The following is a 21,771-nucleotide window of genomic DNA, read 5'->3' on the forward strand; positions in this document are numbered from 1 at the left end:
TATTATTATTTTTTGATCTATAGAAATTAGTTTCCTCATTAGCTCTTCGTTTTATGAGATTTCTCACCAGTAACAGTGAATAGAGTGTGATTTTCTAATGAATACAAAAAATTTAATATTCGATTAATCAAAACTGATGGATTCAACATAATACATTTTGAAGGACAAACAGTAATAATTATTTTGGGAAACTATTGATAATTGTCGAAAACGCTAAATTTAGGAAAGTATTCATTATTCCGAAAATCTAATTAAATTTTAGGTCGCCACAAGTCACTTTTTTGCTATTTATTTTCGAGCAGTGTATTAAAAATTTATATTGAGCAGTGTATCAAAAACTGGAATTTATCTGCGCGTGGAAGTAATGCGCGTGAAAAAAATGGAACATAAAGAACAAAGGACTGGCGGCAGAGTGAACCTACTGATTCTTTTTAAGCAATATACTGTGACTTAACTTAACTTGAATAGTAACCGGTATGCTGGAAAGCGAACCCATAATATCATCAGCTGCGATACTGACAACCACATTGGAAACTGACGTTGTGGTAAAGAATAACTGCAATTAAGCAACCTTCTGAGATACCACATTTCAAACACATTTCAAATTCGATTTAGCAATTTTACTTTGTTGTCAGGTCTGGCTACTAGTCGCTACTGTACAATATTTTTGTATATATGTAGCATTTTAGGAAGCGAATACGGAGATCCAAAGGAGTTTCACGCCGACAAAGATAGTTATTTCTAGCTAAAGAGCCACCTCTAAACATAAGGCGACAACAATTATCAGTAAACTACATTGCCAAAATTTCAATTTAAAAACAACATCCTCTTTTCTCTCAAATTTTCCATCCTGGCATCCTCTCTTTTAAAAAGACAACAAACTATATTCCTCTAATAGAAAGAATAAAAGTCACACATTTTAACATGGATCAACTTAGTCTATTGCTATATACAAATGCAATCTCTCCTCCATGGACAAACCGCCTACTGACCATTGACCTAACACTAAAAAAGTATCCCAAATCATATACAAACTTCTCGATAATTAAACATCTTTTTGCAGAAATCATATCCTGTTACCCCAACTACTTACAAATCTTTACTGACGCCTCTAAAACCCCAGTTGGACATGCTGCTGCTTATTATTCTTATGAAGAAAACTCCTACAGCATACACTTACCTACAAATTGTAGTATACTCACAGGCGAGACCACAGCTATATTAAAAGCCTTAAATTTTTTCAAAACGAGTAACACGATGAAGTGCGTGATCATTACATATTCACCTAATGCATTATTGAAATTAAAGCAAATTTATACAACAAATCCCATTATACAAGCAATAAAAAATTAATCAGAAACACTGCATTCCTTGGGAAAATACACAGCTTTCATTTGGGTACCATCGCACACTGGAATCTGGAGAAATGAAAAAGCAGATCAACTAGCAACTACAAGCCGTATCAACTTAGAACATACTACAAAAATTACAAAATATCCTTATAGTGACATGAAACATCTGATTAAAGTTCTTTGCAATAACATTTGCCAAAATTACTGGGAAAATTCAGCTACAAAATTAAACCCAATATGCCCAAAGGTGAACAGTTCTTTGAATAACACAAGTAGACAAGATCAAGTAATTATAAGCCGTTTAAAAATTGGTCATAGTGTTGTCACACACAAATTTTTAATAAGTAAAGATCCACCATCAATTTGCAATAACTGCAAAACCATTGTGTTTGTCATCCCACTAATAGACCTGCGTGGTTGATGTGGTATAATTGTTAAAAAAAAGGATAGTTATTGAATTTGGTAAAATTATTTCCTGCTATTGCTACTCGTATCTTCCTCAGCCGCAATCCTACTTACAGTTTAAGGTAGCTCCAAGATATTTAAATTTACCAACTTTGTCTATAAGTTGGTTGTTTATTTGCAACTGTGCTTGCAAATGGGATTGTCTGCTGATTGCCATTAATTTAATTTTTGTAATGTTAATGTTGGGATCATATTCCTCTACAACTGTATTAATATTATTTACCAATTCTTGTAATTCTTCTATGTTGTCTGCTATGATATCTGTATCATCGGCATTTCGCAAATTATTTATAAGAATTCCATTTATTTTATAACTTCTTCATTCTGCTGTGTAAGTTAAATGATATTTTCTACATAGATGTTAAACAGCAGAAGGGAGACAAATGGTCTGGAACGAACACTCTTTAATTTAGTACTGGAATAGGTAGCTAGACACATTTATCAATCAATCAGTTCAACTGGTAGCATATGCAGATCACATAAATATCATGAGCTAAACCAAGGCAACATGAGATAATACGTATATGGAACTTAAATCACATGCTAAACACATAGGTCTGTCAATAAATACAAAAAAACTTAAATCCTAGTATAAAGCCGATCGTATAGAACAACACGACCGTACCTAACTTAAAAAAGTAGATAGCTTTATCTGTTTAAGAGTCACAAAGGACAACATTATGATATAGAGTCACAAAGGACAGTATGGCATACTTTGCAATGAACCAGATATTTAAATCACTAGACGTACATAAAAAAACTAAGACGCGAATCTACAAGACCATAATCCAACCGATATAGTGAGCTGGGTATGTGACACTTGGGTAATAACCCAAAAATCTGTAAACTGCATGGACGTCTTTAAAAAAAGGTACTAGGGGTCTAATTAGACTGTAGAGCCATATGATGGATGGAATAACATAATTACACAATGGATTTTATTATAGTTCTATTTTTTTTTCGATAAAAAACTGGTGGAGGAGTTTGAGGTTTGGATAGAACAATACTGAGATTTCTGATTAAAATTGGTATTCTCGAGATATCGGTTAGAAAAAAAAAATAGGAGCCCGTGTGGGTAAAGACACTAAGTCCTTGAAGTAGCTCTATACTCTATTGGGAACACAGATTAGTACCCAATCGATACCTCTACGCATTGATTATAAACCACCCACACCAAACCACCTGGGTGGTTTATAATCAATGCTCTAGGTTTAAATAAGGATATATAATAAAAATAAGAACTTTACAATACTTCCTCGTGAATAATTTGATTGATCAGAAAATATTTTGGTTGCAAAACTATCATAAATGAAAATACTCTCATTTTTGTAGACACCACATATATATTCATCAAATAGGAATGAGCATTTTGATCTTTTGATGCCCTCTAAATTGATAAATATTAACTTTTATCTAGAAAAGGATAAACCTTTATTTTTTTATTTACCTATTCAAATAAAATCATTGTATCTATAGCAAAGTATAAGTACAACAGGTAAATAAATTGAACAGTGACGTAGGCTAGGTAATTAGGCAAACGTAACTGTGTAATCTGTTCAAATAAAGTCGATTATCGTAATTACTAACATTCTCGGGTAAGACAAAAACTTGTAAATAGCACTCATCCTTGGGGATCAAAAGGTCACATTTCGTGATAAGAATAAATGGTAATATTTATTTATAGTGATTTCATTTGGTCATTTACGTTTATAATTCGAAAAAGTTCATTTTGAAGTATAATGGTTCAGTGCATGTACCTGTCATACAAATTGCAATAATCGAAATGTTAAACTTTTTGATGAACTTATCTTTGTTTGGTGGTGTTATATTGATTTCGCCTTTAGTGATTTTGACGTTTTTTGGTAAGTTGATTTAGAATGTTTACGATAATTACGTATGATATCGTTTACTTAAATAATTGTTTATATTTTATGCGTGAATGTTTTCCAAACAAAGCAACAAAGCGATTACAATGGATACATCCGACGAACATTCAGATCATGGTTGTTAAACAGTTTAAGGTCAAAACTAAGAGCATATTCTCTTTTTAGATTTCTTTTATACAATTTAGGGTAACAGTCATTTTTAGGACATCGTTTTAAATGTCCTACGATGTCTTCTTCGATTACTTATTCCTAGCCATCATTCTTCTTCTTCAAGTGCCGTCTCCATCAATGGAGGTTAGCGGTTATGGTGGCAAACGTTTGTCTATCTTCAGCTGTTCTTAAGAGTTCCTCAAATCCAAGTCCTGTCCAGTTTCTGATATTACGTAACCAGGACAATTTTTTTCTTCCAATTCCTCGCTTTCCTTCTATTTTGCCTTTTATTATCAACTGAGGGATGTAGTATTTCTCGTTGCGCAACAAATGCCCTAAATAACTGGTTTTTCTTCTTTTGACTGTTCTCAATAGTTCTTTTTCTAAATTGAGTCTCGCTAGTACTTCTTCATTTGTTTTTCGTGCTGTCCAAGGAATTTTTAAAATTCTACGGTACACCCACATTTCAAATGCCTCGATTCTATTCAGGCTCTTTATTTTTAAAGTCCATGTTTCGACTCCGTAGAGAAGAACAGACCAGATAAAACATTTTACAAGTTTTAATCTCAATTTACTATTTATATGTGTATCGCAGAATAGAACGCGCATCTTAAAGAAACTATCCCTAGCTTGAGCAATTCTCGCTTTAATTTCTTGTTCTGGGTCCAGCTTGCAATTAATCCAACAGCCAAGGTATTTGTATTGGTTTACCTGTTCTAAAATATTCCCATTTATTTTTATAGGTAAGGGGATATTCTGTTTTCTTTGGATCACCATTACTTTTGTTTTTTTTTCGTTGATCTTCATTCCAAACTCTCGACAAGCATCCTTAAGGTGGTCTATAACCCTCTGTAAGTTTGTGTCTGTATCAGCCAGTAGGACAGTGTCATCTGCATATCTTAATAGGTATAATCTTAAATCAAGAAAATGCCAGATACGTTAAACACTTTTTACTCATATCGGACAGAATTCTCCTTCTTCAACTTAATACCTACTCAAATACAACTAACATTATCGAGGTATATGTCCCTACAGTTCACAAACCAGACGACATAAGTGAAACGTTCTATAATGAAATATCCAACACCTTAACAAGAGTTACCAAAAAGGATTTAACTTTGATTATTGGTGATCTAAATGTCAAGATTAGTAGGGGACAATCGGAAGAGTTCATAGGATAATTTGGGCTTGGAGAAAAAATGAGCTAGGAGACCGATTGGGTAAATTTGTAGCAGAAGAGGAGTTTGTCATTACTAACATTTCAAACTCTCAAACAGAATATTATACACATTCTTTATTCAACCAGAAGCTTGAGAAGTTGCATATAGTTTCATAAGACGTACAAGAAAAATTCCTCAAACCACCAAAAATGAAGAAAAAATCGTGGATGGCAAATGAGATTTTAGATATGATGGAGCAGAGACGAAAGTTCAAAGATCAGGGCACGACATTAGACAAAAGGATAGACAAAGGGATCTAAAACGCAATCAGAATAAATAGAGATACAATGCTAAGAGAACAATGTGCAGAAATACAGCCATTGCAACAGAAATACGACTCATTCAATATGCACAAAAAAGTTAAAGAAGCTGCGCGCTTATACAAGCCTAGAAGAGTTGAGTATTTAGCAGACAACCAAGGCAAACTATTAAGTCTGGAAGAGAGACTAGACACTTCGAAGAAATAGTTAAGTGAAAGTAACTTTTGCATACCATTAAAGACAGAATTACAAACAGGACCCCCGATTACCATAGAAGAAGTCACGTCAACTATTAGAAAAATCATAGATGGTAAAGCTGCAGGGACTGACAAGTTTTGTGCAGTCATGAAACTTATGGCTGAACAGGGAATAAAGCCAAGATATGTGAAGGTGTTTTACCACGTTCAAAGTTATGATTTCCAAAGACTGTTTACCGATTCTCATTTGGTACAGGATCCTTAGTAAGCATCATATACTTGGTTTTACTAGGAAATATTGCTCAACATCTCGCTTGCTACGTCATATTATGTCAATGTCATCAGCATATGCTAAGATTTGTATTGATCTATTATAAACAGTACCACCGTCTCTTATTCGTCTGTCTCGGACTGTCTTTTCTAAGGCAATATTAAATAAGAAGCAAGCCAGGATATCTCCTTGTCTGAGTCCATTCTTTATCTCAAAAGTTCTAGAATTATCTAGGAATGGTTAGAATTTTTGAAATATCCTCTTTAACGTTTCTCTTGCAAAGGGTTCGTTTAAAATTAACATGTATAAACATTATATTTATATTTAATAACGTTGGGCAACTGTTTTTGATACCTAAAACATTTCACATTTAACCAATTAACAAAATTTCCTTTCCTTTCCAAAAAGTCTGTTTTTATTTATTATTATTATCATCTGACCCAGTTTCTTCACATCCAAAAAATCCTTTTGTTCAATTTCTCTTGTTGTATAAGCAGATTTATCACCTTTTCTGTTTTTTCTTGACATTCTAAAGATTATAACAATGTAGGAATGCCCACTCTCCATAAACTTCTGTTCAATGACAGCAAGGGTTTTATGGCTGAGAACAGTATGCAGCAATACAGCGGCTATTTGAATGTTTCGATTTTGGCCACCACACATATCAGAGAAGCTAGTTACATCAGAGAAGAAGTCACATTTTTTCGATTGTCTGTTAATGATTGTATATAACTTGACAAACAGGTGCCAATTTCACAGCTACCCCTTTTTCGATTTACTTCTGTCCAAAATAACAAAATGCGTCATTGGGTGGAGCAGCTTCATAAATAGTTGTGTAAGTTTAGTTTCCGTAAATAATAAAGTAAACTAATTTCAGATGTTGAAATTTGTAACAAACTTTTGCATGTCACCGGAAATGGATATTAAACCATTGTCATCAGTTGCGGCTTCTTTTTCTTTCATTGCTGCATCTTTTCTTTCTAAATGCAACTGGTCCTCTTGTTCCAGCTTTGTCCTCTCCTCTGGAGGGGACTTTTCATATTCGCTGCAAGTCATACATTGATCTTTCTTTGGTATGAAAAATGAAAAATTATATTCCTTACAGAAGATTCTTCTGTAAGTAATGAGGCTTAATTTTGGCATATTTCTTTGGCAATCTTCTAAAAAGAGATCATGCATCTTTTTATATTCAGATTTTTATCCAGGTAGAGTCTTTTTGTTGACTTCCTTGTATAGTGAATTTCCATCACTGGAAAACTCTCAATATGATTTTTCACTCTTAATCTATTTTTTTCAGATGTTTTGTTGCACAGAATATATTTACCTCGATCGTCTTCACCTCCATATTCCCCACTCTGACTTTTATGTTGAAATGCATTGATGATTGGTAAATTTGAAATACAGAGTGTTACATACTTCGATCTTATTATTGTAACCTAAAAAGTAGTTTTTTGCATTATTTCTTTGTTTGTTGCCCTTGCCCGTTCTAGGTCTACGTATTTTCACTTCTTTAGACAAAACGTTCATTAATGTAAAATCTCTTTGCCTGTTAAATTCTAAATGCCAGTAAGTACGAAATATTCAGTACGATCCTCCAGGGAAAAATTGTTACTGCATTTATACCTGCAACGAGAGCAATCAACAGGTTTAGGTAGCTTTGGTGCCTGCATTTTTCCTGTTCTGCTTTTATCAGGTAAACCTTGAATCTTCTTTTTTCTTTCGATGTCTCTTTTGGTTCCACCTTACTCATTTCTCTTCTGTGATTGGGTTTTCTCTTTTTTGACCTGCAATGTTTTCATCTACTAGCAAATTTTGTTCTTTCTTTAGACTCACCTCCCTGTCCGAACTATCACTTTCATTGTCTGAAGAAATGGGCGGTATCATGTCTCGCATTCATGGAATCATCGGAGAGTCAACATCATTCGTGTTCTGAGGCATAATTCTGTTTCTATGAAACGAAAATATTTGTAGTTGAAAACTATAAGAGATTGGACTGATTTGGACTCACATTCAGTGTTTGCAGCTGCATAATATTCGCTGATATAGTTGTCAATCTTCAATAAAGATGGTACCATGAGGAGAAGATATTCAAACGGAAGGCTGACAATTTCTAGTTCTCAAGTGACGTAGATGCGTGACGCTAAAAACGCTAGAAAACCGGAACACACAATTTGTGAATTTTAGGTTATGTTTTAATTTAAGTTAGATATAGTTAAAAAATCCATTTGTTATTCCTTTTTAGTTTTAAAAGTCTATAAAGCACTATGGATGAATGTGCTTTCCATGCTGCACCCCAATGTAGAATTTATCAAATATGATACTGTGAGATCACTTTTAGACACGCACCGAAACCAGGGAATCGTGTGCGTTCTTCTAAGTGTAAAGGGCCAAGCCCAACCGGAAGCAGTCCGAAGACATCTACAGGTAATTAGTAAATTTATAGAACAAACATTTAGTAATACAAGACAATGGACAATGACTCTGAGTAGAACATGTGAGAGACTTATAGCTCGCTTTTTGAATCGCAAACATCATTTTTACCGCTCACCTCATCGAAACCGAGTTCTTTTCCATATTTTGCCATTTGTATTACCCGTGTAACTTCGACTTTTGTTATTGATAGACTTGTTATGGCAATCGTTGAATAGTGTTCTATGCTTTCATCTTCAAATAATTCATAAATGTTGTTGTGACCGAGGAGGCCACACTTTATTATTAAATTGTAAAATAAAAAACTGACTACGACCTAAGCTTCTACATAAGGAGCCAAGCTAACCACTAATTCTATCGCTTGGCGGGAACCATTCCTTCTACTTCTGTCATATTTCTTAAAGCTAAGTTTACACAAAGTATTTCTTAAGATACGACAAATGTAGTTTTTCCATGCATTTACCTGTTCATTGATATCTAGTATTCTGAGTTTCTTTTTGTCTTCTAAACTTTGGGATAGTTAGTTTCGTTTGTCGTCAATGATTTCTTTTCATTCCTTATGTCGATTCACTTATTGTTTTCAATTTCATTACATTTGAAACAACTAAGCTGAAAGTTCTCATGTGTTCCTTCAAAGAATGACATGAATTATTTTGGACTTTTTCCTCTCGAGTAATTGAAAGCAGTACTTCTAAATGTAATAAATACAAGAAAAACTATCTGGAATAATCAATTTAAATAACATTTAAACTATTTGTTAAAACACTCTGAATTTTTTACCACCTTGGACCCACTACATGACCCAACTTTTCATACAGTAGCATGGTTGTAGAGTGATTTTTTACAATAGTTATTAAAACTTAGGTCTTAAAAATTAAGAATTCTGAATTATTTTACAGTTTTGTAAGCAACAAAGAGGCATATCAACATTCAAAATATTATTCATTCAAAATATTACCTTAAATTTTGTTTTAAATATCTACTTTATTTTTTACCAATAAATACAAAATCGCAAAAACGCGAATTTTTGGACTTTTTTAACTAACAACCTACATCTAATTCAACGCAGGAAATATATAGGTTTTTGCGCTGTAAGCTCATACCCCTTAAAAAAATTAAGTGTGGGTCAGAAATATAAGAAAAAGTTTATTCCTCAGAGTCACTATTCTTCGCCTTGGCTGCATAACTGGTTGCATAACATACAGTAGCACTATTGAATTTATGAAAATTAACATGCTTTTTATATTGATTTGAAAAATTAGGCCAATTAAGTTAGTTTTTTACTAGACACAACTGTATAGATAGCTGAGTTTAACAGTTGAAACATAAAGTTGATATTACAAAAAACTCTCATCTAGGGCACAGAATAATAAACAATCAGAATGCCCACTCTGCTTGGGACGGAATCAGCCATGTTTTAAACGGAACCAGTGCTGTTCAGTGACATTTTATCTGGTGTGCATAGAAAAATTAACCCGGTTTAATTTATTTACGGCAACTATAGATATAATATGCACTATTTTATTCGTACTTTTAGTTGAAGAATAAATTAAATTATTTCAAATGTACTAAATTATTAATCTCTAAAAATTTAAATTACAGTTCTGTCGTGCTTGTTACAAATTTCTCAATTCGAGTCTATGTTTCCGTTTAAAATATGGCGATCGCGTGCTGACAAACTTCAAAGGCGGCATGTGAGAGTGGGCGTTCTGATTTTTATTTATTCTGTGTCTAGGGCACAGAATATAGGGCTTTATCAATTTTTTATTTGAAAAATTTTTAAATAAACAATCAAAACGTAAAACTCATTATTTCACTTATAACTTACAGACTTGTTTATTTAGAGATTTGACTTTAACATACATTTGACTTGAGGGTCTTATCATGTTTGAATTTTGTGCAAAAGATGGGCCAGATCGGTTGAAAATTATAAAAAACGAAGCAGCTAATAACTACGAGATATACCTACAATTTTTTTCTCAAGTCGATTCTAAGTCGTTTTTAATATTAAATCAATTTTGTTTATACACATTATTAGGTAAATTGTTATTTATAACTAATAAAAGGTTTATTTTTGACTAACATGATTGGTCTATTTAGGAAAGTCATTGTCTCAATGTTCTAATTGTCACCTACACCTTCAGTAATACTTAATTATACAATTATATAATTATTACTAAAGAAGCGAATTAGTTATAGTCACTAGTGATTTATTGTATTTGCTTTATAAAAATTTGTAGGAAGTAGTTCGTAGAAGAGATAAAACTGGAAATTTAACATTTTTAAGACTTCGTCATTGTTTGGTTACCAAATGTGGATCTTATGCTTGGCAAAACTCGAAGTTCAATTTGGATCAGCATTTAACAGTCGTTCCTTTTACTTACAAAGGAAGAGCTGTGACAGAATATAACATACAAGTAAGTAAGCTTAAAATTATTAGTAGCTGTTGTGTATTTAGGCCTGTAAAATGTGAGTAAAACAGAGATTTACACTAAAAGACAATTATTTATTATAGACTTGAACATGAGGTATCTTTTTAATATGGATCATGGATCTCTCATGACAAGTGATATGACATGAGTAAGACATACAACAATGACAAGTGATATGACATAAAGACATACAACATATAAAACACTAGCAACTCTGTGTATTTCATTTTATTAGTCGTGGATGTACATGGGAATGGTTTGTATTATATACGTAATATACGTACGTTTAAAATTTCTCATAATTAGGGTCCAAAGAATGAAAAGTCGGTAAAAACCATATTCAGAATTTTATAGGAATGCAAAACTGGATATTGCAATGTGAATAAAAGGTGTGTTTAGTTTTATAGCTATCAGAACTGAATTAAGTAAGGAAAAGAAAACTAAAAAGCGGAGATTACTAGAAGTATCAAGTATCACCTACAGTTTTTGGAAATTGAAACACATATTAAAGAATGTCGAGTGTTCTGCAAACTCGAGAGTTGAAGTGTAGGTACATAACAAAAAGATGTATTTTGCCTGTTGGTACAAATGGTTTGAATGCCTCGCCAATAACTAAATACTTGGCACGGAGACTTGAAACATCACAGATCCATGGAGCGAGCAATTACGAGTATTTCAAAAATAAAGAGATTAGAAACAACCAAAACCACAGATGAAACACAAGAAGTGAAGTAAAAAAATTGATAAGACTTTGAGTCGAATACGCGTTGCAAGACAATCTGAAGAAGATGAATAAGATAACAGAGTGAAAAATGAGACAAATGAAAAAAATAGAGGGGTTCCAGAAAAGATGGGCATATACTTAATATCCGAACTATAAACGACATTGGTTGTTACATTGACAATAATATGGTTTTATACCTCTGGGGTAAAATTACTCAGCTGAGTGCAGAGTAACCCCGTTTACGTAAGTGCTCATTAAGTCATGTTAGAGGCTCTTACGTGACCTGAAAACCCTAGCCAGAAGGTTACACGAACTTTACTTTTTTACTTTAACAGACTAAATAAATACCTACATTATTAGTTTATTGAAATCACTGCAACATTTGAGACAGGAAACTCCTTCACTGTCCTGTCATACAAACTGTGGTTTTAATGTTTATCTAACATACTTCTTAGTTGACTACATTATTCAATTATGATTCAAATTGTAAATTAAACGAACGTATTCTTTTAAATCTTTTCCTCAACAACTTTAAAGTTTTTCCTCAACGCAGTACTAATATTTTTGTGTATTATCCCACTAATTAATCGGTATCCCTTTTCAGGATTATGTGAACGAGATTGTTTCGAAATATCTCCCTGGAAATATTCCCCCCTGGCAGATAACAATAATACCTTCTTCAGAAGATCAACATTATATTCTATTCAGACTTCACCACATACTTCTTTCTGAAGGCCTTAACATTGGAGACTTGCTACCTTTAATACCTCCAACTCGACCACCAGTTGGGTAAGTGTAATATTTATTTTATCGATTTTTATTATACAGTACGTTATGGGATTTAGGATTAATCCAAGTAAATGGCAACGTTGCAGACGGGAATACTACTTGTATTAACATGTTAGCTATATATATACAGAGTGGCCCAAAAGCCTGGAAATGGCCAATTATCTCCTAAATTGCTAGTCATATTTGTACAAAGTAGGAGGTCAAAAAATCAATAACTTGAGATACGCTGATGGCACTTTAATAATCGCGGCAAATCAAGAAGGAATGGAAGGCATAATGAGATGTCTGGAGGAGAAAAGCAAAACATATGGACTAAAGCTAAATAGGAGTAAGACAAAGATCATGATAGTAGACAGAGCTCGGAATAATCTTCAACACATTAAAGAAATTGGGGGCTTTGAAGTAGTAAATAGTTTCATATACCTGGAGTCCCTAATAACAAATGACGGAGGGTGTGACAAAGAGATACGTAGAAGGTTGACTATTGATAGAACAGCTATGATGAAACTGGTAACAATTTGGAAAAATTATACCATAACAATACACACAAAACTAAGGCTGGCAAGGGCACTCATTTTTCCGATAGCCACATATGCATCCGAAACGTGGACCTTCAAGAAAGCGGATAAAAATAAACTAGACGCTTTTGAAATGTGGGTATACCGCCGCATGTTAAGAATATTCTGGATTGATCATCGCACTAACGTATCGATATTAGAACAACTTAAAGTAAAGGATAGATTGCTTAAACAATTACAACAGAGATATTTGCAGTATTTTGGACACATTGCTAGAAGAACAGGTACGATGGAAAAACTGATAGTCGAGGGTAAAGTTGAAGAAAAGAGACCTACCGGAAGATCTCCAAGCCGTTGGGTAGATCAAACAAAAACATTGATTAACCAAGGGTTACATGAAGCCGAACAACTAGCCCAGGACAGGGAAAGATGGAGGGAAATCGTGAAAAAACTGTAAAGGCCTGTGATGGTGTCACCACATCCCAAAAGGGATTATGACTGAGGAGGAGGATTTGTACAAAATTTGAGGTAGATTCCATATTTGATATTTGCAATGTTGCCAGATTTGCCGTTTCTCTTATATTATTAGTAATTTTGGTTTTTCAAATTTATTCCCCTGTATATTCAGTCATTATTGGAATCTCCTACTCAATACGAATTCAACCATACGTAACACTTATAATTTCATGTAGTCTGGAAAGTCTTAAATACATAAAACTGTGCAAAATATCTAGATTTTAATAAATTTAAATATTTAAATGTAGAATGCTGTGATTTTGACATTTGTTCACCATTTACATTATTAGCTAAAACTGACAGTAGTTGTGTTTCGAAAAGTTCTGCCAGATAAACTGCTTCTCTAAAATGGCTCTAAAAAGAACGAATTACTATTCTAATGATGAGAGGGTACGGTGACAGAAAAAGATCTTATTGTGAAGTAGCCAACTTGTTCAATGATACTTTCCCAAACCGTTCTCCTATTCATAAGCGATTTGAGGAATCTGGAGAAGTAAAAGATAGATACCGATCAGGTAGACCGAAAAGAGTTATGAATGACAACAAAACTTTAGATATAATGTTAACTTATTGCTATATATACATTGCTATAATATAATGTTAACAAAGTTAACTTATTGCAAGAATTAAGTTAAGATGACTTCGATCGTAGATTAGAGTTTACTGAGGTAATGATGGATAAAATTGAAAATGATGAAAATTTCGTTAAGAGAATATGTTTTTCCGATGAAACAACCTTTGCACTGTGTGGAAGTGTAAATCGACACAATTTAATGTACTGGAGTGACGTAAATCCACAATGGATTCGTGAAAACCATACTCAAAGACCACAAAAATTAAATATATGGTCAGGTATAGTAGGTACTCAGTTAATTGGCCATTTTTTATCAAAGGAAATTTAACGTCAAATAGTTACGAAATGTTAATTAGAAATGAAATTGTACCTACACTGAGAAACTTGTTTGGGGCCAATTTTAATCAGATATGGTTTCAGCAAGATGGAGCTCCAGCCCATTTTGGTGTAAATGTTCGGCGTTATTTAGATGAAATATTTCCCGGACAATGGATTTATAGACGAGGTAGAGTTGAATAACCTCCACGTTTACCTGATTTCAATCCTAAAGATTATTTTTATCGGGGATACTTGAAAAATTCAGTTTACAAAACTAAAGCAGCAAGTCTTGCAGAGCTAAGGCAACGAATTATCGATGAATCTCGAATAATTTCTAGACAATCATGGAGAAATGTGGTAGACACATTCTACCATCGATTAGGGTACTGTCAACTTACAAATGGAGTACATTTTGAACACTTGATAAAGTTACCATTATGTTAAAAAATGTTGTAATCTATCAATTGTTTCGTTTTAATGTAGTTGAAAATAGTTAGTATTAAAAAAATTATTGAGACAATTAGGCGTTGCCAGACTGTTTTATGTATTTAAGACCTTCCGGCAAATCTGGCAAACATTGCACATACCAAATATGGAATGTCTGTATCCCAAAATAGGTGTACCTCAAATTTTGTACAATTATTATGACTAGCAATTTACGAGATAATTGGCCGTTTCTAGACTTTTATGCCACTTTGTATATTATACATTTTTACTATTTATTATGTAAAAGCGTGAATTGCTGAAATAAAATTACTTGGCACGACGAATAATTAAATATTAATATTATTTGTTTGGGGCTATTTACCCACGATGCTTTCCTTCTGTTAGGCTCTATTTCAACGTTAATTTGCCCTTGAATGATTAATTTATAAATATCTTGTAGTTTTGCCTCTTTATTCCGTGTGTACCTACTGCATAATTTTCTTCAGAGTTAGCATCTCTGTCAGCATTTTAGCTGGACAGAGAATCCGTAGCAAGGAGGATATGTGGGTTTTTGTTACCTCTATGTTTTGTGTTACCCCTTTTATTTTGTATTGTGTGTGTGCATGCTAAAGTTTGATGCATCTGTCTATAGATTGGGTGGTTCGAGTACGTATTTAGTCCCAGCTGTTGGAATAAATGATGATATCGTGCAAGTAAATCATCACAAATTTATTTGTGAACCCAGAGAAGATGGTTTTAACCAATTTTTGGAACTCTTCTTGAACCATTCTTGAAACCGAACAGGAATACCAGGACCTTGTAGGCAGAACCATCTCTGAAGGTAGTGACTGGTATTGCACTTTGGTTGAGTGGAATCCACTCTTAACGTTCAATATACAGAAGATCTTTGCGGTGTCCAATTCTTTGATGGCATCATGTATAAAAAGAAGGGAGGAGATTGATGCTGTTACTTTTTCGATAGTCGGTCATGGAAGATGATCTTTTTGTTGACTGGGGAACATTTACTGCTTCTATTGACGGGAAGGTTAACCGTTAGCCTGATTTCGAATATGGTGTCTCGGGTGGTGGGTTGCTTGAGTTCTTTGAACCTAATGGTGCCAGAATTTCTGGAATTTCTCTGGTACGGGTGAGCCCTGGATCGCTGAACAAGGGCAAGTCTGGTATTTACTAGGGAGGGAGATGGGCGAGTGGTCTTCGCTTTGATGTTGTCATGTCGTGTCTCCCAGGAAGGTCTGGTAGAACATTTTTGACATTTGGCGTTAATAAACTCTGAAAAATTGTCTTGGATCTTTTAGCGTAATCCATACAACTTGTAGCTGAGACGGTCAAAGAGCAGGGGCTGGGTAAAGTACTCTTCCAGGCTGGTTCTGAATATGTGGAATGACAACATTGTTGATATATATGTTGACGACTTCCTCTGTCGGTACACTTCTGTGGAATATTTCGTTCTAGTCTGGCCTGGAATCGAGGTGAAAGTTTCTTGAAACGTCTTGGTTGTAGTCTACCAGCTTAGCAGTCGAGAATGGAAGTGGACTTATTGTGAGCGATTTAAATTTTAAAATGTTGCACAAAATAGATTATTTCACTTATATTAAAACGCATTGTATAATAAAAAATTATTGTTTATCTCAATTTTATCGATCATTTAATTTATTTAGATCATATGTATCCAGAAGCCCTTTGGTGGAAGTTTTTAAAAAGCCTGAAGTTATACTGGTACTAAAAGATAGATTGACAGAAGAATTATCCAATCGTTGGAATGAGTTTGTAGCAAATTATGATCCATTAGAACGACCAGAGTTACTAAAAAGTACTCCAACTTTTTTTCAATTCGTATCATACTGCCTGCTAAGTTTTGTCTCTGTTATCAGAGATTGTAGAAAAGGCTTTAGGGTAATCAAACCTGATGCTTTTTCGAGATTCAAATATCTAGTCCAGTCAGTGCTTAAAGAAACAGATAAAAGACAAATTGGCCCAAAAACGTTATGTCTATCTGTGGTTAAATCTTTAGATCCAAGAAACTTATTAACGAATCTAATACAATTTCTGTTTTATCTTTTATTGAAACTCCCTATTCGACTACCCATAGTTCTCTTTGCAGAATGTCGTGCTTTTTGTACTTGTTTAGCTCTGAATTACTGCCCTTATCCCCGTACCACTGTAGGGATATTATATACATTTATTCCCTTATTTTATAATTCTTTAAAAGAGTTTGCATATATAGCTAAAATTTTGTTTAAAGCACCGAAAACCATAATCCAAGATATTCTCTTACAAGATGAATCATTTGAAACTTTTACTCTATGTGGTAGGAAATCCGTCGCTTGGTCCGAACCCATTAAAACTGAAACTATCAAAGCGGTTGCAAAACAAGCAGGAGTTTCAGAAACTGAAATAATGTTATCGGCAGTGTCGATGTGCCTTTCTAAATATTTTGTTCAAACCAACCATTATATTCCAACCAAATTACCGATCACGATTAGAAACATTTCTTCGAACTACATATTTGCTACTGGGCCTAATATTAAGCCGGAAGACGCTGTTAGTGGAATACTATGTCTTAGTTTAACGATTCCTGATCCAAAGAAGGGTACCACAGAAATAGAAAATCTGTTAGAAATAAGAAACAAATTTAATGCGTCGCTAGAAAACCAAGGACTGTCTCACTTGTTAACGATGTTGCAAACGAAATTTAGATTTTTAAGTAAATTTTTGCCAGCAACTCTTTTAAGTATCTATTTAAAATACTTGTCGAGAAAGTATGCAGTAAGTGTTGCTGAGATCACCAGTAGATATCCTAATGTAACACAGAGGACTATTTGGGGACAAGAAGTTAGCAGTGTTATTTATCTCAGACCTCCTCAAGCAAACACATGTGAGTATATAATTAAAATCATGTTTATTTTATTCGGGAAAAGGTATATTTTTGATTGCACATCGATTTATAGGCCAGTAGAGGGAAAAAAGGTATATGAGAGATAGCTGATAACAAATCCTTGATACGTACAGCTGATTTTGCTTTGTTTTTTTACCAATCAAAAAAAGCGAAAAAATTTTTTGTCTATAAAACGTTTTTTATATATTTTAGAGCAAAATGGTTCAAATAAAAGTTATAGATCTTAAAAAGTTCTTTAATTTTCGAGATTTTAAGTTAAAATACATGACTAATTGACCGAGATAATTGCAAAAAACCCTAATTTTGCAGTAATTTATAAATTTTAATAACTTTGTTTTTTGAATAATGACATATACAGGGTGTTTCAAAAAAAGGTAACCCCGTCTCTAGGGTAGGTAAAAAACTGAAAAATAATTGGGGTTTGCTTCGTAAATAATTTTTGTAACGCCATCCATTTTCAAGATACAGGGCGTTGAAGAAAAAAAAATTTACGCATTTTTTACGATTTTGCCGAAACTACTGGCAACATTGTAATGAAATTTTATACGCATATGTTTTGGAAGCTGATACATCCCATGAATTTGTTTTATATCTGATCGTACTAAGTATTAGTCAATATAACTTTTTTAAGAGTATAATTATTAATTAAAATTTCAAGTAAACTTAAACATCATTCAATTTTACACGAAAAAGGTACTCTTAGTAATTAAACAAAACTCACAAGAAGAAAATTAAATTAATGACTAAGAACATAAAATAAAATTCAATTACAGTAAGTGTTCAAAATGCCCTCCATTTTCGCGAATACTCAAGTCTATTCTTTTTTCTAAAGATTCCATTAACCTTCTAAACGGTAGGGGATCAGCTATGATGTCAGCTTCCCAAACATATTGATATAAAATTTCATTACAATGTTGCCAGTAGTTTCGGCAAAATCGTAAAAAATGCGTAAATTTTTTTTTCTTCAACGCACTGTATCTTGAAAACGGATGGCGTTACAAAAATTTTTTACTAAGCAAACCTTTTACATTTGTTGCTAAAATTTAAAACCGAAATTTCATGCTATAGGTTTTGAAAATTCGGCTCTAATAATGGAAATTCTAGAGTAAAAAATTGATTTTACCCCGTAGCTGACATTTAAAATCGCCGGTCACTTCAAGTAATGTTTCTGAGAAATCATTTCTTTCTACAGAAAAGGTGCTGATTTTTGTTCAAAATTATCTTTGCTACAAATCTTGTATGAAGCATTTTTTTCTACTACATACAGATTCTTGATAAATCGATTTTTTCTGCACCCCTCCTACGAGAGGAGGTTTTAGGGACAAGCCGAGGGGTAGGAATGATAAACTGTTTTGCATATTTTTTAAGGTTCCAAAATTGACATTCTCAGCAAAATTCAGCTGGTTCATATGATTTTTTGAAGGTTCAGTGGCACTTTCGTCATTCAAATAATACTATCGATTTTAATTTACTAAACAAAGATTAATTAATTGTTACTGCTCCGCTAAAAGCCTTATTAGGTTAAAGCAAGTTTTTGTAAATAAAAAAACAATAAAATTATTGAATAATAATTATCATAACAATTATTATTTAATGAGTAAATAGTAATTATGTATATAATTATGAAAAATAAAACTAACGATAATACCTCGTGATAATAGAAAATTTTATGCTTCATTACCACAACTCCATGAATATTTATATTTTTAGGAACCGTATTGACAGCGAATTTTCTTGGTTTCACTGATATTTTTTTTTTCACTGAAGCGATCGCATGGCTACAGAAGTTTTAAAATGTGATTGTGATACTCCCATTGGACAAATACGGGTTTTTAATTAAGCGCTTACTATCTTTATTTAAATAAAACAATATGAGTGTGAGATATTATCGGAATTTTTTATTCATTTGAAAGATTACTCGATGCCATTAAGTATGTATAGAATATAACATTGTTGAATGTCTGCAGCGGCTTCGATGGGTAGCGCGCACACGCAAAAATGTCCAATTTTCCATGACTCTTGCTTTTAATCAGGCTAAATCTGACCGATGGTATAAGTTATGTTAGCCTTGAAGGTCGCTAGTGTGGTTTGTGGCTTATTTGCATAGACCTGAAACTTCTACAAAAAAAATTTCCACACAAAAAGTACTCGCACCGGGATCAAATCACACGATCTCATGGCCAGTTCACATCATCTCCACATAAGATGACCTCAAATGTGTAACACGTAGCTCCATCTTGTTAAAGCCACATGTCTTTGATATCCATATCATTCAGTTTAGACCAACAGAAGTTGATAATCATCGACATGCATGTTTGTACATCTGGGATCGTCACAGTATATATCTTTAATGTATCATTCATGCTCATTAATCCCAATACTTAGTGACCTTGAAGTTTCCCTCAGACAGAAATTGTTCCAGTTACAAAGTAGTTTATAAATGCATTTTTTGTATTGTTATCTTAAAATTCCTTCTTGTGAGCATTTCCGGATCGTTTTTGGTGTTTTCTTGTTTCGTTTCTTTAATCTTGTAGAATACAGCGTACGCCTCTGTACTATAATTCCCTTCATTATAATATTTGTTTACCGCAAAGGAGGTAGAGATTTCATTAAATTTTGTCATAAAGTCATAAATCACAGACCCTTTTATATCTATTATAACAAAAGATTATTTACATAATATCTGTGTGGTGTCGACCCGACGTGCCATTATTGGTACACAACAAACAACATAAACCTTTCCCGACCGTGTTCACCACACCTGCCTAAAGTAGACCTTTCACCACACCTGCCTAAAGTAGGAGTCAGTAATCTAGGTTTTTAATAAAAAACAATTCGAACCATACCCCTGTATTTTTTATAGGTCTATTTTTACTAAAAGGTTTTTTTAAATAACCGGTCGTTAAATATTGTACTGCTTTGAAATTACAAAACTACATGCCATAAAAATGTCATAAAAAATCTCTCCTCGATTAAAATTACTATAAAGGGCTGGTTTTCTCCTACACACAATAAGAAATATTTTGCACTTTTCAGCTTATAGAACTATATCTCGCTTTTGTGCACATTTCGCGCTCTTTAAGTATTGAACAAACATACTCGACATAGTAAAGTAGTCATTTAAACTTACGTTATTTTCAAGACAAGTTGTAAAATAAAAGTTCCCCAGATAAAAGTATTAGTTATTTCAGATTTTGATCAAATTTTATGATATGAAGAAATAAAATATTTAATCGTTAACACAAATTTTATTTTAGGCATTTCATTATGTTTAAATGAATATTCTGATCACGTAAAGCTAGGACTTATGTGCGATAGCCAGTTAGTTCCATATCATACACACTTGGTTAGGAACTTTTCCGAGAATATACAGAATTTGGGAGAAGCTGTCAGGGAAGGCATTGGCATAGAATGATAAATAATATGAATATCTTAACGGAATCTCATTTTTCAAATCTAAATGTATATAGTTTATACCTAAATGACGATTAAAATTTTTATTTATTTTTAGTTTCTCCTTTTACTCCTTTTTCTTTCACAGACACTGAAGGCGCTAAAGGTGATAAAAGAGGTAAGAATAAACTTATTACTAGTGCAATTTACTATTTTTCTTAGGAATAAGCCACAATTTTACTTTAAAATTTAGTTTATTTGACGTTTCGATTTCCGCTATGGAAACGTTCTCAAAATACAAAACAATAATAAATTAAACAAATTTTGTTTTTGTTACTTGGTAAAAATTATAAATATAAATAATTTAATATTATCTGCTAATATCAAAAATTATTAATATGAAAATTCACTCAATTTACCTGGCATATCGCAGAACGCAGAGCTTAGTGAGAGTAAGTAACTAAAGAAAATCTTCTTATGTCCCCTACTTCCTGTCCTGTACTTCAGAACGCCAAGCTCTTTTCTTTCGAGAAAATTGCTGTCAGCAGTTCTCGGCTTTCAATATAATAGACACGCAAAATCTAGAAATTCTTCTTCTTCTTATTGCGCCGTCTCCTTTCGAAGGTTGGCGATCCAAATGGCAATTGTAGCTTTGGACTCCTGCACGAAAGATTTCTGTGGAAGAGTAGTCAAACCATCTAATCAGGTATTTCAGCCACGAGTTCTGGCGTCTTCCAACTGATCTTTTACCCTGTACTTTACCTTCCAATATGATTAGGAGTAATTCATATTTTTCATCTCTCAACACATGACCCAGGTATTGTATTTTTGTCTCTTTGATTATGCTGAGTAATTCTTTTTGGTTACTCATGCGCCGAAGTACCTCACCATTGGTAACTTTTTGTATCCATGGAATTCTCAGCATCCGTCTGT

At 33.2% G+C, this 21,771-nt stretch overlaps 1 protein-coding gene across 1 annotated transcript; it reads left to right on the plus strand.

Annotated features, from left to right (window-relative positions):
• The first annotated feature begins 3,428 nt into the window (after positions 1 to 3,428).
• LOC140448148 (uncharacterized) lies at positions 3,429 to 20,951 on the plus strand. The gene is made up of 6 exons (XM_072541240.1): positions 3,429 to 3,679; positions 8,044 to 8,225; positions 10,472 to 10,648; positions 11,992 to 12,176; positions 16,208 to 17,424; positions 20,703 to 20,951. The coding sequence occupies exons 1-6, from the start codon at positions 3,601 to 3,603 to the stop codon at positions 20,858 to 20,860; spliced, it is 1,998 nt and encodes a 665-aa protein (XP_072397341.1). The 5' UTR covers positions 3,429 to 3,600; the 3' UTR covers positions 20,861 to 20,951.
• Positions 20,952 to 21,771: the final 820 nt, after the last annotated feature.

The sequence above is a fragment of the Diabrotica undecimpunctata genome, chromosome 8 (genome assembly GCF_040954645.1).
Source record: "Diabrotica undecimpunctata isolate CICGRU chromosome 8, icDiaUnde3, whole genome shotgun sequence".
Taxonomy (NCBI): Eukaryota; Metazoa; Arthropoda; class Insecta; order Coleoptera; family Chrysomelidae; genus Diabrotica; species Diabrotica undecimpunctata.